The 18,993-nt window shown below is 34.5% G+C and overlaps 1 protein-coding gene across 3 annotated transcripts in view; it reads left to right on the top strand.

The window, feature by feature from the left end:
• LOC134529418 (tau-tubulin kinase homolog Asator) overlaps window positions 1-18,993 on the top strand; it is a 219,619-nt gene that overhangs the window by 162,770 nt on the left and 37,856 nt on the right. For all 3 annotated transcript variants that reach the window (XM_063363469.1, XM_063363468.1, XM_063363470.1), the window contains one exon: window positions 12,575-12,975. In XM_063363469.1, the coding sequence (XP_063219539.1) occupies window positions 12,575-12,975 (401 nt within the window). The remainder of the gene's footprint in view (window positions 1-12,574; window positions 12,976-18,993) is intronic.

Here is an 18,993-nt window from a genome sequence, read left to right as displayed (position 1 = left end):
ATTTTTACTTACATTACAATTGTTACAACTTCATGGTGAGAATAGCATGTGTGCTCTTTCGTGTGTATATTGTTTTGTTGCAGCCATGTTGGTTTACACATACTTGAATTTCATGAAATGTTAAAATAATTTTATATTTATAAATCTTTCAGTATGTCTTAAATGAAACAAAACCTATATGAAAACTTTACAGTATTGTCACAATGCTCTTAAGGGGGTGGGGGTTAGACATTCCTTGTTGAAGCTCAGACTATAACAAAAATATTATTAACATTTGGTACAGCATCTTAATACATGGAACTTAAAGTGAGGGAAACCCTGTACAGATATTGAAGATCAGGATACTGCCAATAAACATTTCATTTGAAGAAATCAATTTTAGGTTTTATTTAATAAATCAAATAAATTATAACCATAACAAGCCATGAAACAGCAAGACTTAAACCTCCAATTTTCATTAACAAATAAATAAATAAATAATGCATCATCACAACTCTGCTGATAGTAATAAAATTAAGTTAACATTTCAAACAGCACATCTAAACTGTACAATAATTTTCCCCAGGTGAACACAATTAATAATCTCTCAGTAAAATCTTACACCTTACTAACTAAATTAAAAAATAGGTATTAACGAGTAGACTGTCGTGTGAAGTTTAACACCACCATAAATAATCCCTCTCTTTAACTAAATTTCTGTTAAAAGACTAGAATGTTTTCAAAGACAGAGCATAATTTGAAAGTAAGATATGATCAACTATGGTTAATTTGCAAATTTATTCTCCTTATCGGTTTACCGCCATATTGACTAGTCAACATCAGTAGTTATTCCACACTTCCTTGTACAAAAGGAATACAGGTTTATTTGACAATTTAGGTAATTAACGTCAAAAGTTAATTATAAAGCTTTTACGGTAATAACATGGCAAGACTGAACTGGGTCGGGTTCACAAAAAAAAATATAATAGATCATCAATCATTAAATTAATACCACAAACTAGAAACTATTACAGGGGACCATTTTTAAATTTACATTTAAAATCACTCACTAGAGAAAGTAAGGCTTTGAACCAAATATTAGTTCTTCAAAATAGAGTAAGCTATCTCATGCAGAAAACTAATAAGTTGAAGTCCATCAAGATGCCATTTCACTCACCAGCTCCAACGCTTTGAAATTTTCAACCCGATGGTACATTTAGAACCCCTTACAACCAAATCCTTGTCCGTAAAACTCCTAAGGAAAAACATAATATGTAAAATTTATGTGATATTTTTAAAAAGGAAAAGTTGTCCAAAACAACCCGGCCGCGCGGTGGTGGCACAGCTGCAACCGGGTTGACTACGTTGTCACAGTACCCGCAGAAAAAGCGCCATCAGCTGGCCCCGAAAGGAAGGAAGACAATGCTTTTTCCGAATTTCCCCAGACCCGTGGCACAAGAACGCGTCAGTTGGCCGGGTTGAAATGCGGTCATGCTTCGCGCCTGGACAAACACCGCACAAGACCCGCATTCCTTCGAGCCCAACAGAACATTGGTGTGACACAATCTGTGTGAGGGAAACAGAGTCACTTACAAGGAAAAAAAAAAGCTTAGTTTCCAAAAGCAACAAATAAAAATGTAAAAACTAAAGACATAATTTTAGCTTTATGCCAGTATGAAAATACAAAATTTTTTAGGCAGTTTTGAATAGGGTTATTCTTGGAAAGTTAATTTAATTTGTAGCTGCTATAATTTAAATAACACCGTGTATAAACTCACCAGAACATTTTTTTATTTCCATTCAAAATTCTTTAGTTTTCAATATATTACGTGTTAAAATATCAAATTTTTAAAGATGACGTAAGCCTTTAAAATGATTGGCTCACAGTACGTGTTACAAGTGATGGTTGGTTGTTTTAGTGTGGGCCCTGTGAATGTGCAGTCGTATCACTAGCTGTAAAATGATACTAAGCAGTAAAAATTGTTTGTCTGTTGATATTGAAATAAAGGTATGCCTTGGTAATATAATCATTATAAATAAAGGTCTGAAAATGAGTTAAGTTTTCAATAAAATTAGTTACACTAGTTTTTAAATGAAAGCAAAGGTTGGTCAATGAATAAAATTACTGATATTTTATGCTTTGAGTGCAATTTATTTTGTATGTGTGTGCCATGGAAATTTTTGTTCTAATAATTTATCATCACCGTAGGTCTTGTAGATAATTTTATTATGATTTGAATGTGTTTACACTTGGAAGGTCAGCATCCATAATTCTTGTAAATGTATATTTTTAATGTTAGCAAATTTTGTTCATGTTATATATAGTAAAATAAAAGTATAACACCTATATAAGTATGTTAAATATCTTGAACATGTAGTTTGTTTGTTTGTTTGTTTGTTTGTTTGTTTATCGTCTTTATTGGTGGCGAAGTTAAGGCCTTTTCTTACACTTAACCACTTTTCTGCAATTACATCAAATAGCTGAATATTAAAAATTAAGCATGATATAAGCAGATGTTGACTAAATATTAAAAGAACAAATTAAAATTTTAGCTTAATGTTCAAATATTAACTATTACAGAAGATTCAACCATAACTAATTTTAAGTAATTAAAAACTAAGCATAGACATACATAAAAAGGAACGTAATTAAATATACAGCAAATAGTATCAAAACCGGTAAGAGAAAAAAAAATAGGTGCTACTACATTAAAATCAGTCACTCGCACATTCACACACAGAATCAAGCAGTAGGGTAGCGGCGAAATGGTCATGGTAAGCAGCTGTTACAAAGATGTTTTTTCAGCCTGTACTTAAAGGAAGCTAGATTTTTTGTTTGCCTTGTTGCTTGGTCTAATTTATTCCAGAGCCTGCTACTCACGGTTGCAAAAGATCCCGACAGACATTTGGATGAGTGCACTGGGATAGATAGTATTGGGTTGCGTGTGGATCGCGTGTCATGGCTATGTTAACTATGTAGGTAATTAATACTGGCTGACATATAATGAGGTGATACCTGCTGCAGCACCTTATAAGCAAGGATAAGTATGTGCATTTTGCGTCTTTGTGCGAGAGTGAGCCATTTTAGCTGCTGATAGTACTGGGTTAGATGATCACGTAATTTAAGGTTAAAAATGTATCTTACGCAGCAGTTTTGGAGCTTCTGTAGTCGCTTAGCTAGTTTATCAGTTAGATCAGGAAAGAGGACATCGCAGTAATCAAAGTGAGGCATAATTAATGTTTGAACAAGCATGGTTTTAATACTAAGTGGAAGCAAATTTTTTAACCGTCGTAAGCAGTGAAGGGAAAAATGTACCTTCTTACATATTTGCATTATCTGCTCCCTCCAGGTTAAGGTTGTGTTTATCAGGACTCCCAAATTTCTTACGACGTTAGAGAACTGAATATCAACTCCTTGGAGCATTAAGTTACAGCATTTGTTAGGAATTAATTCAGATAGCTTATGAGGAGAACCAATTAATATTGCTTGGGTTTTATTTGCATTCAGCTTGAGTTTATTAACTTTTGCCCACTTAGAAACAGAATCGAGATCATCATTGACAGAACAAATTGACTGATTGATATCGGTTGCTTTTGCGTGAATATATATTTGCACATCATCGGCATACATGTGGTATTGGCAATGTTTTAGGCATTTAGGTAGATCATTTATGAATATAGTAAATAAAAGTGGCCCAAGAATTGAACCCTGAGTAACACCTGCTACTATCGGGAGCCACGTGGATACTTCGGTATTGAGAACGACACGCTGGTAACAACCACCTAGGTAGGAATTGAACCATGTACAAACACTATGAGAAAAATTATATTGAATTGACATTTTTCGTACAATAATGTTGTGATCTACTGAATCAAATGCTTTACTAAAGTCAAGCAACGTTAGGATTGTTATTTCACGCCTATCAATAGCATGACATATGCTATCAGTAACATTAATGAGGGCAGTAGTGGTACTGTGGCCGGGTCTAAATCCTGATTGGAAGGTATCTAAAAAATTTCTCTGTAAAAGTTAATCATAGGTTTGCTTGTGCACCAGGTGTTCAAAGGCTTTGGAGACAGTTGGTAAGATGCTTATAGGGCGAAAATCTTTAGCTGTCTCAGGAGATTTAATTTTTGGTATGGGCTTTATGTGTGAATACTTCCATTCTGTCGGGTATTTACCTGTTGTAAGGGATACGTTAAAAATATGTTCTAATGCAGGGACTACAAAAGGTAAAATAATTTCCAGCATTTTTATTGATATTTGGTCGTTACCAATTGCATTACTTTTGATGCGACGCAAGGCTTTCGCGACATCTAGACATGACACAGGAGAGAAGAAAAACTTATCTTCAGAATACTCAGAGTTGTTAGGTACGAATGTGTCAGACGATTTGGTTGTATACGGAATTGACGTATCTGTATGCTGGTTAACGAAAAATGAATTTAACTGATTTGCTGTTAAATTATGACTTTTATGATCAGAATCTTTCTGTGATGAGTTAATACCCGCTGTTCTAAGACTAGCCCACAATTTCTTAGGCTCAGAACGAAACTCGTAGAGACCGTACAAATGTTTTCGTTTGGCTGTTCTGACAGCTTGAGTACACTGGTTCCTGAGTTTTCTGTAAATTTCAAACATTTCACCTTTAAGAGACGAGTTGTGTTTTCTTTCTGTTTTGAAAATTCGAAACGCATGGTCTCGTTTTGCCATTAATTTACGGATGACAGGTGTCATCTATGGAGAGGGGGGGGCGCGTTATACGCTTACGAACGACAGGAGCATGTTGGTCAAAAATATAGGTAACTATCTCATTAAAAGTGTTAACTTTTCCATCAATAGTACTGCATAACAGAATGTTATGCCACGGAGCGTTTGCAGCCTCATCTATAACTTTGTATTGATGTTTCTTAAGCTCCTGTAAGTTACGATCCTGGGGGAGAACTTGGGGACTTTTAAGGAATAGGTTACAAAAATGAGGTCATGGTGGGAAAGTCCAGGGGCTGCAAGTTGTCCATCGTTCAGAACTGTTTCTAAGTTGGATGCTATGATTAAATCAATCCAGGTGCTAGTTGTTTCAGTATGATGAGTAGGTAAAAGTTGGCAGATGCTAAGGTTAGAAGAAGCGAGCATATTTCTCAGATAGCGCGTATGACTCGTTTCATTAAGAAGATTAGTGTTTAAATCACCCAATATTATGACATGTTCATACATCGAGACAGCTGATATAATAGCTGTTTCAAGTTCATCGCCATAGTTAATTTTAGGGGGCTTGTAAACTACTCCTAACAACACTCTCTGGCTGTTGACAATAGCCTCCAGGAACAGGTCTCGGGCCCAGGCAGACTCTCGGGTAGGGAAGTTGAGACAATTTTAGTTTTAATGTCATTATGTACAAATATGGCAACTCCTCCACCTCGTTTGTAAGTTCTGTCATTTCTAATTAGCTCATATCCATGGAGAGAGACAAGTAAATTTAAATTTTATAAATGTACGTACATCAATTTTTATGCTACTATTGAGGTTGGAATATAGAAATTTCTGCACGAGTGCGGCTACCAAGTTTTAGACTTGAACTGTAAAGCTTGTTTCAGTGTAAAAAAAAATTTCAGAGTAATAATTAAGGCAGGTTTCGTTCAAATAATTATTAATGTGGCTGTGCATTCATTAGATTTATTTATTTAAAATAATGAATTTTACCCTGCATAAAGGGCTAGCACGTGGATTGCTTCAGTTTGAAAACTTTATTTTTACTGTTGTGGAGTACAGTGTACAGATTTTTATTTATATTGTTTTAAATTATTTGATAACAACAATATATCGTCATAATACCTACTGACATTTACTGAAACGTTAGTAAGGCGGTATTGGTAAATATGTGAATATATATATATATATATATATATATATATATATATATATATATATATATATGATACTGATAAACATATTTACCAGTGATTTAAGAAAAAAATATTTCAAAATGTTTATCTCCATAGTACAGTTCTCATATTATAGCCAAACTTAAAAAGCTTAGTAATGGTTTTCATACTATGGTTGTAGATTTTTTACTTGAGGCAGTTAGGTCTTGAGTGAGAGCGCTAACCTGACCTGCTGTTCCAAGAAAATTAGTAGCTTAAAGCAGCAGTGGAGGACACTTTAGAAACACCCTATTACAGGTTGGGGCACTCCTAGTGAAGAGGAAAGGGCTGGAACTCCCGCAGTGCGCTCATAGCTGCCACTGTCCCCTGCAAGGACTACCTGAGCAAGGAGTGAGATTTAGGAGTGTACTTGTATCAAGATGAACACCTTAATGAAAATAAAATAACATAAACAGTTTACCCCTCCCCATTCTACTCCAAGGGAAAAATTCAAGAAAAAATGCTTGTCTTTATTTTTTATTTTTAATATTATCTTTGTGAAATTTTATACACATTGCTCTGGTGGATTGACCTGTTGACCAAGGTTTTTTATTATAAATCCAAACATACCCCATTGACACCCTTAAGATGAGGTATTAGTTTAAAAAAATTTAATGAGTTAGAAGTTATTTCTGTGTTTATTTATTTATATGTTTGTCACATGCCCACCAACAGCTGAGGACTTTAGCGGTGGGCATAGACAAGGACACGACACATGCAAACAAGGACACAGACAATGTCATGGCACATACAAACAAGGACATAGACAATGACACGGCACATACAAACAAGGACATAGACTTGGACAATCCTTCCCTGTTGGCACCTAAGCAGGCAAGCTCAACCTGAGGGGAATCCACAGCAGTAAGGCATAACCGCAATAGGCCATCCACATAGGGCTATTGTACTACATATTTGCAGTGACCAAAACAGAACAGGACAAGTACAAACAGAATACACTCAGAAACAGGAAAAAACAAAATACAATTAATGCATTTAAAGAAAGAATTTAAACAGTAAAAATTACAAAACAATTTACTTCAACTACACTAAAATATTAAACAAAATGGAATAATAACTTACAAAGGGAAACTATGTATCTCAGATCATGCCTATTGGGTTGGAAACCTTTAAACAGGATTGTGACAAAAGAGTTGCTCACCTCAGGCCAGCTCTCGGAACGTAGATACCCTGGGAGCACAATAAGGAAGGCACTAGGGAGCACGAAATTAGACAGAGTTACAAGAAGTGGTGGTGCACCAGATGGGAAGAAAATGAGTCTAGCTGCTTGTGCCACAAAGGATTTGCAAACTCTCAATTGCTGGGAACCTCTCGAGGAACCCGGTGGAAAAAGATTTAATGGGAGAGAACAATAAGAGAACAAAGTTTACGTTAAGCTATAGATTCTCAGTCAAAATTAAAGTGTATAACTAAATTTTAGGTTAAATTTCAATTGGTCCGATAATCCCAAATTTGCGGCACAGTAACTAAGTTTTGTTTGCACCAATTTTTGACCACAATGATATCGGTTTGTAATAGTATGCAATCATGAGATGTAGAAATTTTTTTATAGATTTTAAGATCATTGACAAAGAGTACACCATTGGCATAACTGCAATAACATGCGAGGGAAACTGTCACCTTCTGTGTTTAGAAACGATAATTTTCTTGGTCATTTGTGTTGTTGATTTTTAAAGCTGGAAGATGTAAATCTTTTTTGATGAGCACATCAGCAGCACGAGTTACTGTACACTACAATATGTTGGATAGACAAAATATCTAAAAGATTTGTAGATGGCTGGGTTTTGTTGCACGGAATTAGCCCAAGGCTAGAAGTAAAGTTGAGTAGATGTTGCACTTGAATTTGACATGCGTCTGCAAGACTTTATCATTATGATTATTAATTCAATCAACACCGGGAACATTTAAGTCACTAAAAATCAGTATGTCTTTTTAGGAGGAGACAAATTTGTCTTGTAAAGACTCATAATAGTTTAAATAATCAATAGGAGTTGTATCAGGGGGTAAATAGATATTGCCGAGAATTAGTGAATTTGTAGGTGAAGATTTTATTTTCAGCCAAACAGCTTCAAAGCCAGAGAAGTCATAATCATGTATTTTCTGAGCATTTCTATCATTTCTGAAAATGAGATAGTGGTCAGTTAAATAATGAGAATTTATACTGTATTCATTGAACCAATTTTCTTTCAAGCAGATAATGTCATATAGTTGAAGTTAACAATATTTTTAAAAAATTCATTAAATTTTTTTCTTATGCCTTGAACATTTTGATAAGAGATTACCCACTCCTTGGGAATTTACTTCACGGAAGAAGAATCATGATGCTCCTCCAGGCACCGCAGTAGAAGTAGATGCAGTCGCACTGGGAGTAAATGTTTTAGGACTAGGCCTGGAAGCAGTGTTAAGTCTCCTCTGTAGTAGAAACATTGCTGACAATTTGGATGGGGTGAAGTTTTCCATAGAAGGGGCTCATCAAACACCCACTTGGCCGGAAGACAGTATTGTTAATTCTATTGAAGTCTTCTTTCAGAACAGAAACGTGGAAAGACAAGTATAAATTGAATTTAGGTCTGAGTTTAGTCACTTTCTTTTGAGATGTATTAATTTAGTTAGAAATACTGTCAATAATTTCATGTTCGTGAACATTTGGATTGAATCTAGCAACAAAAAGTGCTTTTGACTTTTTAAAAGTTTGTTTGGAGATCATTTTTAAGTGTGGATATATTTCTAATCCCCACTTTCATTGAGTTTTCTTCCTTTCTTGTTTCTGTGTGGTGTCAAGAGTTACCATTAGGTCTCGACTTGCAGACATGTTGCACTAAGGTGAAATCATCCCTGTTGATGCATTAATTGTTGTTGGTTAAACTTGTGACACTGCACGATTCACGCTGTAGAAATGGGTCATTAGATAAACTACGGTTACTAGAGTCGACCTACGTTTCAGCTCGATCTAGTAACTTGTTGGTTAAGGGTTTTCTAAGCACTTGACTATAAGACTTCATAATCTCTCTTGATGACAAGACTTTGTTTGATATGAAGCTACTCTAGCTTGTTCTCAGCAGTTTCAGGTGTTAAATTAACAAGAAAGATTTTTAATAAACCAAGTTTTTGCTCTTCAAGTCGACGACTTTTTCACAAAGAGATTCCGCAATAATAATTAGTTCGTATATGTTTGAGGTTTCCAATTTATAAACTTTGAAACAATCTGGCTTTAGGACATCACACAATGGTTCTTCCTTGATTCCTGCAGTTTTAGAGGCCTTTTTTTGGTAGGAGACCTAAACATATTCAAATGAAAGACTTGATCTGATTCAGAAGTTATAACATCATTTAGGGGTAATTAAAACCTCAGAAAATCAAGTTGATTAATCAGTGAGGAATTAATACTGGATAATTCATAGATATAACAATGATAATCAACTAGTAAACGTAATATTCAAGGAGCACACGCGCAAACACGTCTGTGGCTTTGAACTCCCTGCCGCTAATGTTCAAAATTTATATTTTTATTCTCAACTTCTGTTTGATAAGTTTCGAAGATATTTTTTACCATAAAACTTTATTTATCCTTTTTTTTATCACTTTAGGAGTGAATTTTTTTAATTATATATAGTCTAGTGTTTAAATAACCTAAAGGTTATAAAACAAAAAAAATGTTTAGTTAAAAATATATTCTGTAGTTTTCATGTTATGCCTGAACCAGCAGGTAAACAATTTGAAATGCTATTAATTGAGTCCTTAATAATGTAAATAGCATTACCGATTTTTGTTTATTTGTAAATCCATGGTATGAACAAACTTTTTACCCTGAGTGATTTTATCATTACTCTATAACTCAGTAAATTTTTTTTAGATTAGAAATACACAGATGTGTTGTGATGTATTTGGATTTTACTTTCCGACAAAATTACATTTTTAACACTAAATATAACAACATATTTTAATTTCTGAATAACATTAGTACTGATGAGTGCTAAGTCATGGTCAATATTTTTATTTTTTAATATCTTTTGATAATGTGTATAGATAAAGTTATATTTATCTAAATGGAGAAAAGGAAACAAAATTATCGTTGTTTTTTATGTAATTGTCTATGTTTGTAATTATTTAAAAATATTTTTCAAATTATTTTTTTATAATTAATTTTTGAAATTTTGGGAAGTGGTTCAGTAAACAAGAGCATGTTTGTTATAACCTAGTGGGACTCACTCTCCAGAGGACCTGGGTTTGGGTCCCGGTCCCGGTCCCACCAGGTGAATGCTGGTGTGGTTTCTTACTGTAGGCCATGACAGAGTCCTTCCCCAGTTTCCTGGAGCTGAGTTGTTGAGTTTGTCCCTCTCCGATGACCTCTTTGTCGACAAGACTAAGTCCAAGTTAAAATTAAGTACAGTAGAACTCTGTTATAATGTTTTTCAAGGGAGCACAAGAAAAAAAACATTATAAGCAGGAAAACCTTTACAAGCAGGAAATCTCAATTTACCACTAAACAATGTTTGAGCTTTGTACCAATGGACTCACCAAGCTATGTAAACAACTTTAATGTTAAAACCAAAGATAGTATACTTGATACATGAATTTTCTGAAACAAGCAAACAATTTTTCAACTTTGTCTTGTTCCCTGGTTAAATTTTATTTGTCTTTAAAGATACACTGCTACATTTTTTTGTAAAATTGTCTCACAATTCATGATGACAACATTAAGAGTGAGAACGTCTACTCCTTCGCCACCTGAAAATGTTTAATTTTGGGATTCCTACATATGAATGAAAAAAAAAATTATTTGTAAGCAATAGAAAACATTTTAGTTATGCCCTCGCTCAATGGTTGGCAACTTAAATATCGTAGGACTATGTACGTGCATCTGAATACCCACTGGAATGGCAAGGAAGAAAAGAGTTGACTAAGGGTGCCAACTGACACGTAACTATGAACATTGTGTACCTTCAGTATATTGCATAAAATTGTATTTTAACAAACTTCATGTATTGTATGGCAGTGATTGTAAACATAAACATACATAAAGGTAACTTTTTATCGTAAGTGTTGGAATAATTTGGTTTTAAAACATTTTTCCCCCATTTATTGAATGTTAGAAAGCAAACATTATAAGCAGGAAATTACACTATTTATGAACGTTATATGCAGGAAAAAATTCCTTGTCCTTATGGGGGAAATATTGGGACTTTAAAAATCTGACATTATAAGCAGGAAAACATTATATGCAGGAACATTATAACAGGGTTCTACTGTATTTGTTATTGTAGACAAATTTAATACCTAATGATTGGTTTCAAAGGGGACATTAGCCACTTGAGACATCAGCCAACACTCTCATTGGCCATTATTATAATGTTAGGCCAACTGTTAGTGAACTACAGAACAAGGCATGGGTTAGTTCCACTTATGTTTACATAGTGCATGCCAGGCTGATGTGCATATATGTCGTAAACCATGTTCAAGAGGACATGTTCCTTGTTGATAACTGACCCCCTCCACCCCCAGGGTTGCCCATCACTGAGTGAATAATTGAACCTACGAAAGTGCCTCCAGTCAGGTAACATTTGGAAAAGAAATTGTTCTCTGTCTTCAGAATAGAATATGTAGCTGGTTGTTGTGTAGGTGGTTGGTTTCCAAGAACTGTGGTCTCCATCTACCTTTTCTCCTGTCACTCAGGTGTACAAGCAGCTTGTCACGAAATATTGTGGTTCTCCCTGCGGCACTCTTGGACACTGCCAATGCTCCACCCACACTTCATCCCTTCCTTTACCATTCAGCTAGAAGTTCCTACAATTGCCACAATGAGTGGCATTTGTCTGTAAACCTTTTTTCCATGGTGATTATGGGCAACATGATTTTTAATTTGCTAATATTATATTTTAATTAAATTATGGTGTTTCACATGTTGTAAAGATTTTAGTTTCTTTATTGTTCATTTCAGTGATACGGATTGGCTAAATTCATCAATGCCTGAAATATTGAGTTCCCACAGTCTTTGAATGAAATCCTATAAAATAAACAACAATTTTACTTCATTGACTTCAAATGGTTGATTGAAAACTGTATATCACATGAAAGTATATTTTAAATTTATGCTATCAAATTAATTCTTCTTTAATTGATAAAAAATCGTCAATAAACAGTCAACCAAAGTAACATTATGGGGATCATTTAGGACATTAAAAAAGAAAACAGAATTATTAGCAAAATAATTAGGAAACCACCCTTGCAATGCAAATTGAAGAGTTAAAATTATGCATTATTCTACAAGCAAAATGTTTAATATACACCAATGTTTTTGCAATGGCATTCATTGGTGGTTTAACGAGCATTGTAACTAGCTTTTTACTCTGGGGTGCTGGGCATTAGTTAGTTTTCATGCTGGTCCCAACTAAGTCTTAATTCAGGCATGATGCAAGATATTTATGGCATCAAATAATGTTTTTGTAATGAAACTTAAATTTCTAACCTCCTTAAAAGCACTCCAGTCATTACCTTAGTTATAAGTTATAATAGAGGCACCACACTAATACAGTATTTGTTAAGATAAAATATAAATACTTGTTTTCATGGCAATCTTAATGCAAAACTAATTTTTATGTCCAAAAATATGTTGCTCTCACTCTTATATGTGATTTTCATTGGTATGTGACAGGTAATGGCGTTCAGCTTTGACTGGCCAGAGACGAGTCCTGCAAGGCAAAGACTGGAAGCACCACAGTTGGTGGTGACCACATTCCCAGTCACAGAATGTCTCCAACAAAAGGTCGAAGAAACAGAACCTGCAGAAATTGATGATGAAGCTGCCAGGATGAGTGATGAACAGAAAGAGCAGCAGCCTGAAATATTGTTAAGGGAGATAAGAGAGCATGATAATGATGTTGATGCAGGTGAAGAGAATGGAGAGAATGAAGAGGATAATGAAGATGAAGAAGAAGTTGAAGATGCGATGTTAATGGAACCTGTGGCTGGGCGACTGGAGATTCGAGTACTTGACAGAAATGTAGGATCAGCTGTTGTGGAAACAGTGAACAACAATATTAAACCACATAACAAGTATGTTCGCAGGATTAGTTTGTAATTTGCTTTTGTAGTTGTACTTACTATTATTTAATGTATGTATTTGTGTCTCCATTTAAGTTGTTATTACTTCAAAATTTTCTATAATTTGCTGTGAAAACATATTCAGATTAGATTAGTCTATAATTGGTCAAATTTAAGTATTAAAATTTCTATTGGTCAAAGATCGGTTGTCCTGGATGATAATTATTTGCTCAGTTTATTTTTTTTATTGTTGCATAGTAAACTTGTGAGGTTTCAGTTTTTAGATAAGGAAATACTTCACAAACCAAATCAGAACTGCAAACAACAACTCATTATTAGTGTATTCTTCAAAGGAGGAAAAGGAATTGTAGATTACTGTCATATTTGTTTTATATTGTAGGTGTTTAAGTTAGTATGTGAGGACTTCCATGTGAATTTTGAACTCCCATTTGAAGACTTTTTTTGGTCTAAAAGATTAAACTTAGGTTCTCAAAACCAGATGTTCTATGATTTATACTCTAAATGCTCACACATAAAATATCTGAAGCAGTTTGGAATAAGTCCTCTGTTTTTGTGGAAACAGTGGCATAATTAGTTCAGTGGGTTTCCTTCAAGAGGGGCATTGACCAAATTTTTTGACTCACATCACGTAACAGGTTAAAATTAAACATTTGGTTGAAGCTCTCTAATGAAGCCATTAGGCCCTACTTACAAAGATAAATTGGAAGAAAACCTAACTAACTTCTTATATTAATTATTTATTTGGGCTTATTTAGATAAAAATATAGAATGACGTAAAATGAGTAATTGTGTTTTACATTAAAATTTAGAGTTCAAAATTATAAGAATATTGTTTAAATTGCAGTGAATGGCAATCTCATTTTTTAACTATGTTTTAAGATTGTAGAAAATCTATTGTCAGTTATATTTGTACAATCTGTTCTACCTGTGACTGATGGATTATACTCTGACTTCATAATAACGCATCCTAATGCATTGAGAATCAAAGATTATCTAGGTTCAATTTCTTCTTTAGTGCTAAACAGCTTTTACCTGTAGCAAAAATCATTTTCAATTAACATAATAATTGAAATACTAGGCTAGATAAAAACAGGATTAGGACTATAAAATTCTTTATATATACACCTTCACAACTTTAAAATCATCCACTTCAACTTACTCATCTTCATGATCCTTACACCGCTCCATGTGATTTTCCACTAGTCAGAGTACTGTTTGAAGTTATCTTCTTTAAGCATGTTCATGGTCTCTTGTCACTTTTTTTTTCATGGCTTCAATTGTCTCATGCCTCAATTCTTTCAGTGCATATTTCACTTTCGTAAACAGAAAAGTCACATGGAGAAAATTCTGGTGATTAGGGTGGATGTTCCTACACAGCCTAAAATCACTTGACAACAATTCAGTATGGGCCAGGGCATTGTCCTGATAAAGAATCAGGCCGCTTTCTTGTTATTCCTTGACGGAGCATACTTAAGACTTCAAGATAATATTCCTTATTCACAGTTGGACCTTCAGGCACCCAATTCTCGTACATAATCTTATGGATGTCAAAAAACACAATCATCATTGCTTTGAATTGCAGCTTACTTGAACCCAAAGTTCAAACAGACTACAATTAACAAAGAGTAGTGCGCCTTATGGGCGCGCACAAAATAAATAAGGATTCACCTTCAATTAGGGGAAATGGCAGAGAACGAAAGTGTTTTCAAGATATGAACATGGGTCAGCAAAAAATACAGTAAACTCTCGATTATCCGTGTTAATTGGGACCTTCCGATGCCCGGATAATTGAATGCCCATAAGAAAACCCGGATAATCCGTTTCACCACTTAAAAATTGTGTATTTACTGGCAAAAGAGTGTCTCTTCAGTAGAATTCTATGAGTACAAGCAAAGGCTTTGTATACCGTGTCCCAGCTTATTGAACCGTAAACAATACTGGCACTGTGTTGCCGCCATCCTTCTCCTGTCCCCTTTATTGCTACGGGAGGGAGAGCGGCGGCAGTCCCAACTCAGCATCTCCCTCCACCCTTTTAACGACCTATTATCCGGGGTCACTACAAAATAAGTGTCTGAACCACAGCACAATATTATACACCTTTTTCCCCCCCTTCCAGCTATTGCATTTTATTTTTCTACCTCGCGCGGCAAGATATTGTTTCTTGTTGATTCCGCCTATTAAAATTAGGATGCACTTTACAGTCATAACTACGAGTATGGGATACTACGAGACCTTCGAAGTTACGAGAGTTTTGAAATGCACCGTCAGTTTGACTACGTAAATAGTAATCCTAAACTAATCTGGTTATTACGAGTGCTTCCTTGTTGGCTGTTTCGTAAGAAAGAGTGATTTAAATGGCATCTTCAAACAAGGAAAAATACCGTTAGTTGGAAGGAAAAAAAGGTTCACGCAATAAACAAAGGCTGCAAAGAGAGAGAGAGGGCCGTGGCTATGCTGGCGCCGGGGCTGTGGACCATGACTCGCAGCTAGCTGTCCAGAAAGAATGATGGCTGTTGTTGGGTGGGGGTTTTTGGGAGAGGAAGGGGTGTCTGGTGGCGAAAAACATGCTCCCTTTCTCTCTCTGTCTCTCTCTCGCTCGACGTTTTCAAGAAGCCCTCCCCCTCCCATTGTGTTACTGGCTGCTTCGGCCGGTAGAGGGGAAATTCCTAAACCACCCCACCCCCCTCCCGTGTATGTACGTGTGTACGAGAGCCTTGTTCCTTTTGTGCGTGTGTGTGACCTCGTTGCGTGCGTGTGCGTGGGTAGATGTTTTCATGCTTTTACGTTAAGAAGGCCCTGCCACACTGTCTGATCTACTAGCAAACTGCAAAAGTTTTTCTTCACTTTTATTAATGTCTCACACGGTTTGGATTACAATTTCATATTCCTGTGCTAATTTCGCGGCAGTTTCTCCTTTTCTTAACCTGTCCACAACTTCTAACTTCTCTGCTATTGTCAGCACTTTACGTTTCCTTTTACCAGACATGATTACAAAAACAAATGTGACCTTTTTTTTTTTTTAGCGTGGCGGGGCGCTTTGAAAAGAACGCTTGAAAAGAAAATGAAAAAAAAAAGGGGGGGGGGGGGGAGTTGAGCCGGAAGCAACAGTCAAGGCATTCCTTTTTGGTTTAAAGTGTGACAAATTGACGGGTGATGATGGCGGGGGAAGGAGGGTCTGAAGGGTTAGCAGTATAAAAAAAAAAAAAAAAAACCTCAGCGCAGTCGCGGCATAGCTACACCCCGTCATTTTTTTTACAACTTCATAAAAAAAAACAAGCATGGATAACCGGAAAACCGGATAATCCAGGCCCGGATAATCGAGAGTTTACTGTATCATTTTATTCATATAAAAATTATTAACAAAGTTCAAGAAACGTGTAAGTAAACAGGGCAGTATCAAATAGCTGATAAACTCCTTAACAAATGATTGAGTATGGACATATCAGGTTCATATCAAAATAGTTAAAAAATGAAAAGGTGGTATATAAATGCAGTGACAAAATACATTACTAGGGTAATCAAGCCATGAGGCACAATAGTTTGCCAAGGTGTACAAATACGTTAACAAAATTAGGCATGCCACGGGGCATAATTATTTTACGGTAGTACGTCCATGAGAGCATTAAACGCTCAGCAAAATTTATCAAGCACACAAGTATTTTATCAATATCAAAACGTACAAGCATGAAAGTGTATTTTGAATAGTACAAAGGACAGGCGTATTGAAACTAATACGTGATTGCACATATTAAGTGCAATGAGAATCACAAGGCTATGGGGGTAACATCTGTCAATAAATAAACACAGAGTGAACACTAAGTTACGTAGAGTTATATAGGCTACAAATGCAATAGTTATAATGAATAGGCCATATAGATAGTGGTGAATTAGGGCTCTTCCATTCCATTGATTGACACTTAGTTTCTGGATCATAAGTGAAAAACCATTATTCATCACATGTTATTACTTTTTCAAGAAATTTAGGTTCCTTTCTTGATGGTTTTCAGAGTATCGGCATAAATGTTCATTTGAGAGTGTTTTTGTTTATGCGTAAGGTTCTTGGGCATCATTTTTGAACAGACTTTCCTTATGTGAAAATGTTCATATAAAATCAGCCAAACTGTTTCTTTGTTGATTCTTACAATCTGAGCAACCACATGAATACTCAACACAGTCTTTTCATATTAAATCTCCAGTTTTTTCAATGTTTTTGTATTTTGTTAACTTTGAGGGTCACCCTGGATGTGGTTCATCTTCAATCTCTTCTCGCCTCTTTTTGAACCGCTTAAGTCGCTCAGAAGCTTGACTGCGTGACAGACCGTACATTTGTTTCAACAAAAACTGGGCCTCTGTGACGGACTTATGAAGTTTCATTAAAATTTAACATGTATCCATTGCAATTTCAAAATGCTAAGCATTTTTTCAACTAACTAAGGACATAAATGAAGGCCATGGCCCGAGTGAGGGGTCGGCAGGCGGCCGGGTGGCGAGAATGGAGCAGAATGTCACCTGACGTTTCACTGTAGTGTTTGACCTTGAGGCCTACGCTGTTTGTCTGTTAAAAATCAGTCCTGTTATTTTTTAGCCTAACTTCATACATATAAACAAAAGACAAAAAAAAGATGTCATAAAAAAGTATACAAAATATGGGGAACAATTATTATCATGGCTCAAACTACATCTTGTATCTCAGGTCTGCTATGGTTGTTTGGTATGTATGCTGAATCTTATGCATCATGTAAACAATAAAAAATAATTACATAAAGATATCTGTAGTAGTTCTTTGAGTGTGTTTGCAGGTATTGTAGACTGATTTTTATTCAAAAATAAAATGGTTTGGCATAAAAATCATTTGTGAAATGTTTATTGAGTGAAAATTAAAAAATTGTAGACCAAATACTAGTCAGAACAATATGTTAGCTTGTGTATATATTATTTGTATTTTGGTTATTTTTTTTATCAGTGAAAATAAAATTTAAAAAAACTAAATATAATTTATTAACATTTAAAATGAATTTAAAAATTTTAAAACTGTTTGTTTTAATGTATATGAGATTCTAGCTAGGTATGAAAGCGAATTTAAGGAACTATAAATATTTTGAGACAGCAAAAAATTATGATTTAAACTATGTTTATCTTTCTTAACACTTTCAAGCCCAGCTATCATGTTATTGTTTTGGCCTGACATCCCAGCCATTTTTTGTTATTTTCATTAAAATTTTAAAATTTTATTTTGAGAAAGAATTGAAATATCTTTACAGCTATCAAATCTTTGAGAGTATATACTTCATGAAAAAAGGAATTTATCTCGTATTTTGATAGTAAAATATTTTTATTTTATTTTGAAAAAGTGCTTTTTTATGTATTTATAGAAAACTCAGACATTATTATATAAGATTAAAATAAATTATTTATATCAATGTATTTACATTTTTTTCTTATAAATATGAATTAGACAGTTATTACATTGTAAAAAATTAAATCTTACATAAATATTTTACATTGGCCATTTTTTTACACTGTAAGAAAATGATATCAGATATCAAATGCTTTAGAATTGATACTTTATAAAAATAAAAATAAATAATTGCCTAGCGAATTGCAAACACTGTTTAGATCAAGTATAATAATTTCAAAAAAAAAATAATTTTACATGTATCATAAATTTGTACACTGTAAAAGTGTATTTACATAACTATATTATAATCTAGAAACATTTTGTTCTCGATATAAAACCTTATCAGTTACTACTTGTAGGGTAATGAATACTATTTGAGTGTATCAAACTCACACCAAATACAATTATTTTACATGTAATTTTCTACACTGTAAAAACACCTATTTATATAGTGGAATAAAACTCTCAAACACTGATACTATCAATAAAAAAATCAATTACTGCTTGGAGGGTTATAAATACTGTTTACAGCAAAACACACTTCGAGAATGATGATAATAAAACACATGCAATGATCCAACATCTGTTTGCATGCCTTCTGAATTTCACGT

Source organism: Bacillus rossius, chromosome 2 (assembly GCF_032445375.1).
Source record: "Bacillus rossius redtenbacheri isolate Brsri chromosome 2, Brsri_v3, whole genome shotgun sequence".
NCBI lineage: Eukaryota > Metazoa > Arthropoda > Insecta > Phasmatodea > Bacillidae > Bacillus > Bacillus rossius.
The sequence above is the reverse complement of the archived record's forward strand: the minus strand, read 5'-3'. Positions and strand labels throughout refer to the sequence as shown.